This window comes from Dermochelys coriacea, chromosome 5 (assembly GCF_009764565.3).
Source record: "Dermochelys coriacea isolate rDerCor1 chromosome 5, rDerCor1.pri.v4, whole genome shotgun sequence".
Classification (NCBI taxonomy): Eukaryota; Metazoa; Chordata; order Testudines; family Dermochelyidae; genus Dermochelys; species Dermochelys coriacea.
Window position 1 is genome coordinate 40,388,447 of NC_050072.1, and position 7,997 is coordinate 40,396,443.

The 7,997-nt window shown below is 42.7% G+C and overlaps 1 protein-coding gene across 6 annotated transcripts in view; it reads left to right on the top strand.

Moving 5' to 3' along the window:
* KIF2A (kinesin family member 2A) overlaps nt 1-7,997 on the top strand; it is a 103,482-nt gene that overhangs the window by 90,213 nt on the left and 5,272 nt on the right. For all 6 annotated transcript variants that reach the window (XM_038402347.2, XM_038402348.2, XM_038402349.2 and 3 more), the window contains one exon: nt 7,676-7,811. In XM_038402347.2, coding sequence (XP_038258275.1) covers nt 7,676-7,811 — 136 coding nt within the window. The remainder of the gene's footprint in view (nt 1-7,675; nt 7,812-7,997) is intronic.

Here is a 7,997-nt window from a genome sequence, read left to right on the forward strand (position 1 = left end):
GACTACAATTAGTAGTTCTGAAATGTGAAATTTTAGAACTCTTGGGTGAATACCATCTGGTCCGGGTGACTTATTACTGTTTAGTTTATCAATTTGTTCCAAAACATCCTCTAATAACACCTCTATCTGGGATAGTTCCTCAGATTGCCACCTAAAAAGAATGGCTCAGGTTTGGGAATCTCCCTCATATCCTCAGTCGTGAAGACGATGCAGACAGTTCATTTAGTTTCTCTGCAATGGCCTTATTGTCCTTGAGTGCTCCTTTAGCATTTCGATCATCCAGTGGCCCCACTGGTTGTTTAGCAGGCTTCCTGCTTCTGATGTACTTAACATTTTTTTGGTATTACTTTTTGAGTTTTTGACTAGCTGTTCTTCAAATTATTTTTGGCCTTCCTAATTATATTTTTATACTTCATTTGCCAGAGTTTATGCTTCTTTCTGTTTTCCTCTCTAGGATTTAATTTCCACTTTTTAAAGGATGCCTTTTTGCCTCTCATTGCTTCTTTTACTTTGTTGGCTAGCCATGGTGGGACTTTTTGGTTCTCTTACTATGTTTTTTAATGGTATACATTTAGCAGGGCTCAGGAATTATGAGGGGAGACTGGGTGAAGAAAGTGGTCAGTGGAAGCATGTGACTAAAAGAACCAGGCAGAGGAAAAGACGGGCTAGTGAAGGAGAAAAGGAGAAGGAGAAAGGAGAAGGAACAGGTTTGCAGAGTTGGAAAATGAAGAAGGGGCTCAGCAGGTACTTGTTCAAGGTGGAAGGGTAAGGAAGAAGAGAAGAGAGGCTAGTCCTATAGGAAAAGCGGAAGAGTCAAGGGAGACTACACCAAATATGAGCCCCAAGAGGATACAGGATGGGTTGAAGAGGATTATAAGGAAAATAGGAATGGAAAGAACTTGCAGCCAGAGGGAACAGGGGAGAGCCTGGAGAATAGCACTGTCACCAGGAAAAGGCAGGTCTATGTGATTGGGGACTCTTTATTGAGAAGAATAGACAGGCCTGTAACTAGAGCTGATCCAGAGAATAGAAAGGTGTGCTGTCTTCCGGCTGCTAAGATACGGGATGTAGACCTGAGGTTGAAAAGGATCCTAAAGGGAGCGGGAAAGAATCCCCTAATTATCCTTCATGTGGGAACAAATGATATGGCTAGATTCTCGCTGGAAAGTATTAAGGGAGACTATGCTAGGCTAGGGAAGACGCTTAAGGAAATTGAGGCTCAGGTGATGTTTAGCGGGATCCTTCCTGTTCCTAGAGAAGGGCAACAAAGGTGTGACAAGATTATGACTATCAATAGATGGCTTAGGCAGTGGTGCTATAAGGAGGGCTTTGGGATATATGGCCACTGGGAGGCATTCACGGACAGAGGACAGTTCTCTCGGGATGGCCTTCATCTGAGTAGGGAAGGAAATAGACTTCTAGGATGGAGGCTGGCACAACTGATAAAGAGAGCTTTAAACTGGGAATTTGGGGGAGATGGTTGGGAGATGTCCAGGTAATCTCCACGCCAGATGTTAGCATTGAGAGGGAAGAAGATGAAGTAAGAAAGGATACAGCCATGGGTAGGAGAATGTATATAAGGAGTGAGGGCGGTGTAGATACTAGTCTAATAGGTTATACTGGCTGTAGAATGACTGTGCCTAATAGGGTACAAGATGTGAGCAAGGCCAAACAGCAAAAATTAAGATGTTTATACAGCAATGCGAGCAGCCTAGGTAACAAAATGGAGGAACTAGAGCTACTGGTGCAGGAAGTGAAACCCGATATTATAGGGATAACAGAAACATGGTGGAATAGTAGTCATGACTGGACTACAGGTATTGAAGGGTATGTGCTGTTTAGGAAAGACAGAAACAAAGGTAAAGGTGGTGGAGTAGCATTGTATATCAATGATGAGGTAGAATGTAAAGAAATAAGAAGCGATGCAATGGATAAGACAGAGTCCGTGTGGGCAAAAATTACGTTGGGGAAGATAACTAGTAAAGCCTCTCCTACGATAGTGCTTGGGGTGTGCTATAGACCTCCGGGATCTAATCTGGATATGGATAGAGCCCTTTTTAATGTTTTTAATAAAGTAAATACTAATGGAAACTGCGTGATCATGGGAGACTTTAACTTCCCAGATATAGACTGGAGGACCAGTGCTAGTAATAATAATAGGGCTCAGATTTTCCTAGATGCGATAGCTGATGGATTCCTTCATCAAGTAGTTGCTGAACTGACTAGAGGGGATGCCATTTTAGATTTAATTTTGGTGAGTAGCAAGGACCTCATAGAAGAAATGGTTGTAGGGGACAGTCTTGGCTCAAGTGATCATGAGCTAATTCAGTTCAAACTAAATGGAAGGATTAACAAAAATAAATCTGCGAGTAGGGTTTTTGATTTCAAAAGGGCTGACTTTCAAAAATTAAGGAAATTAGTTAGGGAAGTGGATTGGACTGAAGAACTTATGGATCTAAAGGTAGAGGAGGCCTGGGATTACTTTAAATCAAAGCTGCAGAAGCTATCGGAAGCCTGTATCCCAAGAAAGGGGAAAAAATTCATAGGCAGGAGTTGTAGACCAAGCCGGATGAGCAAGCATCTTAGAGAGGTGATTAAGAAGAAGCAGAAAGCATAGAGGGAGTGGAAGATGGGAGGGATCAGCAAGGAAAGCTACCTAATTGAGGTCAGAACAGGTAGGGATAAAGTGAGACAGGCTAAAAGTCGAGTAGAGTTGGACCTTGCAAAGGGAATTAAAACCAATAGTAAAAGGTTCTATAGCCGTATAAATAAGAAAACTAAGAAAGAAGAAGTGGGGCCGCTAAACACTGAGGATGGAGTGGAGGTTAAAGATAATCTAGGCATGGCCCAATATCTAAACAAATACTTTGCTTCAGTCTTTAATAAGGCTAAAGAGGATCTTGGGGATAATGGTAGCATGACAAATGGGCATGAGGATATGGAGGTAGATATTACCATATCTGAGGTAGAAGCGAAACTGAAACAGCTTAATGGGACTAAATCGGGGGGCCCAGATAATCTTCATCCAAGAATATTAAAGGATTTGGCACCTGAAATTGCAAGTCCATTAGCAAGAATTTTTAATGAATCTGTAAACTCAGGAGTAGTACCGAATGATTGGAGAATTGCTAATATAGTTCCTATTTTTAAGAAAGGAAAAAAAAGTGATCCGGGTAACTACAGGCCAGGTAGTTTGACATCTGTAGTATGCAAGGTCCTGGAAAAAATTTGGAAGGAGAAATTAGTTAAGGACATTGAAGTCAATGGTAAATGGGACAAAATACAACATGGTTTTACAAAAGGTAGATCATGCCAAACCAACCTAATCTCCTTTTTTGAAAAAGTAACAGATTTTTGAGATAAAGGAAACGCAGTGGATCTAATTTCCCTAGATTTCAGTAAGGCATTTGATACCGTGCCACATGGGGCATTAGTTAAATTGGAGAAGATGGGGATCAATATGAACATCAAAAGGTGGATAAGGAATTGGTTAAAGGGGAGACTGCAATGGGTCCTACTGAAAGGCGAACTGTCAGGTTGAAGGGAGGTTACCAGTGGAGTTCCTCAGGGATCGGTTTTGGGACCAATCTTCTTTAATCTTTTTATTACTGACCTTGGCACAAAAAGTGGGAGTGTGCTAATAAAGTTTGCAGATGATACAAAGCTGAGAGATATTGCCAATTCGGAGAAGGATCGGGATATTATACAGGAGGATCTGGATGACCTTGTAAACTGGAGTAATAGTAATAGGATGAAATTTAATAGTGAGAAGTGTAAGGTTATGCATTTAGGGATTAATAACAAGAATTTTAGTTATAAGTTGGGGATGCATCAATTAGAAGTAACGGAAGAGGTGAAGGACCTTGGAGTATTGGTTGATCATAGGATGACTATGAGCTACCAATGTGATATGGCTGTGAAAAAAGCTATTGCAGTTTTGGGATGCATCAGGAGAGGCATTTCCAGTAGGGATAAGGAGGTTTTAGTACCATTATACAAGGCACTGGTGAGACCTGACCTAGAATACTGTGTGCAGTTCTGGTCTCCCATGTTTAAGAAGGATGAATTCAAACTGGAGCAGGTACAGAGAAGGGCTACTAGGATGATCCGAGGAATGGAAAACTTGTCTTCTGAAAGGAGACTTAAGGAGCTTGGCTTGTTTAGCCTAACTAAAAGACGGTTGAGGGGAGATATGATTGCTCTCTATAAATATATCAGAGGGATAAATACAGGAGAGGGAGAGGAATTATTTCAGCTCAGCACCAATGTGGACGCAAGAACAAATGGGTATAAACTGGCCACCCGGAAGTTTAGACTTGAAATTAGATGAAGGTTTCTTCATCTAACCATCAGAGAAGTGAAGTTTTGGAATAGCCTTCCAAGGGAAGCAGTGGGGGCAAAAGATCTATCTGGTTTTAAGATTAAACTCGATACGTTTATGGAGGAGATGGGATAATGGGATTTTGGTAAGTAATTGATCTTTAAATATTCAGGGTAAATAGGACTAATCCCCTGAGATGGGATATTAGATGGATGGGATCTGAGTTACTACAGAAAATTCTTTCCTGGGTATCTGGCTGGTGAATCTTGCCCATATGCTCAGGGTTTAGCTGATTGCCGTATTTGAGTTCGGGAAGGAATTTTCCTCCAGGGCAGATTGGAGAGGCCCTGGAGGTTTTTCGCCTTTCTCTGTAGCATGGAGCACGGGTGACTTGAGGGAGGCTTCTCTGCTCCTTGAAGTCTTTAAACCACGATTTGAGGACTTCAATAGCTCAGACATAGGTGAGGTTTTTTGTAGGAGTGGGTGGGTGAGATTCTGTGGCCTGCGCTGTGCAGGAGGTCGGACTAGATGATCAGAATGGTCACTTCTGACCTTAGTATCTATGAATCTAAGTTGAGCCTCAATTATGGTGTCTTTAAAAAGTTTCCATGCAGCTTGCAGGGATTTAACTTTTTGCGCAGTATCTTTTTTAATTTCTGTTTCACTAACTTCCTCATTTTTATATAGTGCCCGTTTCTGAAATTAAATGCTACAGTGTTGGGCTGCTGTGGTGTTTTCCCCGCCACAGGGACGTTAAATGTAATAAACAGGGATGGTCGCTATTACCAGGCAGTCCAGCTATATTCACCTCTTGGACTAGATCCTGTGCTCGACTTCGGACTAAATCAAGAATTGCCTCTCCTCTTTTGGGTTCCAGGACTAGCTGCTCCAAGAAGCAGTCATTTACAATGTCAAGAAACTTTATCTCTGCATCCCGTCCTGAGGTGACATGTACCCAGTCCTAATGGAAATAGTTGAAACCCACCATTATTATTGAGTTTTTTATTTTTATAGTCTCTCTAATCTCCCTGAGCATTTCACAGTCACTATCACCATCCTGGTCAGGTGGTCGGTAATATATCCCTACTGCTATATTCTTATTATTAGAGCAAGAAATTACTATCCATAAAGATTCAGTTTGGTTCATTTAAGATTTTTACTTGTAGTGCCACTCCCCCACCATCATGACCTGTTTTCTCCTTCCAGTATATTTTGTACCCTGGTATTACTGAGTCCCATTGACTATCCTCATTCCACCAAGTTTCTGTGATGCCTAGTATATCAATATCCTCATTTATTATGAGGCACTCTAGTTCACTCATTTTATTATTTAGACTTCTAGCATTGGTATATAAGCACTTTAAAACTTGTCACTTTTAGCTGTCTGCCATTACATGATATAATTGAATGGGACTTTTTTTCATTTGACTGTTTCTCATCAGATCCTACTTGTATTTTATCATTTTCCATCCTCTCCTTCTTACTAGGACATAGAATCTCCATTAATAGATCTTCCCCAAGGGATGTCTCTTTCCCAACCATGTGCTCCTCTTCACCTGTTGGCGTTCCCCCAGCCCTTAGTTTAAAAACTGCTCAACGACCTTTTTAATTTCAAGTGCCAGCAGTCTGGTTCCATCTTGGCTTAGGTGGAGCCCATTCTTTCTTTCCCAAAAGTTTCCCCGGTTCCTAATAAATCTAAACCCCTCGTCTCTACACCATCATGTCATCCACGCATTAAGACCCTGCAGTTCTGCCTGTCTAACTGGCCCTCCATGTGGAACAGGAAGCATTTCAGAGAATGCTACCATGGATATCCTGGACTTGAGTCTCTTACCAACCAGCGTAAATTTGGCCTTCAGGACTTCTTTTCTATCTTTCTCTATGTCATTAGTACCTACATGTACTATGACCACCGGCTCCTCTCCAGCACTACACGTAAGTCTATCTAGAAGTCTCGAGGGATCCGCAACCTTTGCACCAGGCAGGGAAGTCACCAGGCAGTTCTCCTAGTCATTGCAAACCCAGCTAAATATGTTTCTAATGATCAAATCACACATTACTAATATCTGTCTCTTCCTAATAACTGGAGTTCCCTCCCCCAGAGAGGTATCCTCATTGCGAGAGGATACCGCGCCATCGTCTGGAAGGTGAGGGTCCCAACTATGGGATCGTTTCCTTCTGCTCCAGTTGAATGTTTTCCTTCACTTAGACTTTCATCCTCCTCAACAGCACATAGGCTGTCAGACCGGGGGTGGGGTCATTCTACTGTGTCCCAGAAAGTGTCATCTGTGTACCTTTCTGTCTCCCTGAGGTCCTCCAGTTCAGCTACTCTGGTCTCCAGAGCCCATACATGGTCTCTGAGGGCCAGGAGCTCCTTTCACTGAATGCACACATATACCACCTACCCATAGGGCAGATAATCACACATGCTGCATTGGGTGCAATGAACTGAGTAGCCCCAACTCCATTGTTGAACTTCTGTCTGCATTATCTTTTTACTCCTGAAGCTTGTTCCCTGGTTGATGTTTCATTTTTATCAGGGGGTATTTTTGACTCTAAGTTTAAAGAATGTTACATTTATCTAGCCCAGCCCCCCCACGCTTGCCTTCTAAACTCCCTCACAAAACTCCTGTTAGCTGCTGCTATTCACTGTCTCCCTTGGTAACTCAAGTTACAGGCCCCCTGCCTGGGGCTGAAGCTCTTGGGCTTCGGCTTTGTCTCCCTGCCCAAGGCATTGGGACTCAGGTGGGCTCAGGCTTCAGTCCCCCCTCCTGGGATTGTGTAGTAATTTTTGTTGTCAGAAGGGGGTCGTGGTGCAATGAATTTTGAGAACCCCTGATGTAAGGGAATCCTCTTGTGGAATGAAGCTGTTCTAGTGGCTCTTATGGCACAAGCCCCTCCCACGAAGCTTGGTGTCCTCCTTTTCTGGGTGTCAGAATGGTCCCTTGGAGTTGTGGGCAACCAACATGTACTTGCATTATCAGTCCAGCTCAGTGCATGGTGTCCTTATATCAGGGCTACAAAGGTGGCATAAGGCAGAGATTTCACCCCTGCCTGCAGCTATGCTGAGTGCTCCAGACTGTAGCAGAGAACTGGGGCTATATCTTTGGCCATTCCTGACACAGTCATTGGAATGAAGAAAGCATGTATAAAACATTAGAAACCTAGTTTTGCTACGTAGAAAACAAAAATTCAGATACTGAAGTAAATTCGTGTTACAGTTCATGAAATTGTCTAGTAAATGGGTATAACTAGCTTTGGGAAAGCAGAAAGACTTTGTGAATTCAACTGTCTGCCTTCAAACCTGTCCCGTGGCTAAGGCATTCAGCTGTTGTGCATCTCTTATCTTTTCAGGAATCTATTCGATGGTTGGAAGATGAAAAAGCTCTTCTAGAGATGACTGAAGAAGTAGATTATGATGTGGATTCTTATGCTACACAACTTGAAGCAATCCTAGAACAAAAAATTGACATTCTGACTGAACTCCGAGGTAAGGCTGTGGTTTTTTGTTCTTTTATGTATAGGGGGTCTACCAGGTTCACAGCTGTGAAAATCACATCACGGACAGTGGCTTCTGGTCACCCAGCTCTGAAGGCAGAGTGGAAAGTGAGAGCTTCTGGCCAGGTCCCTATCTTTGAAGACAGTGCCGCCGTCAGCAGCAGCAGAGAAGTAAGGG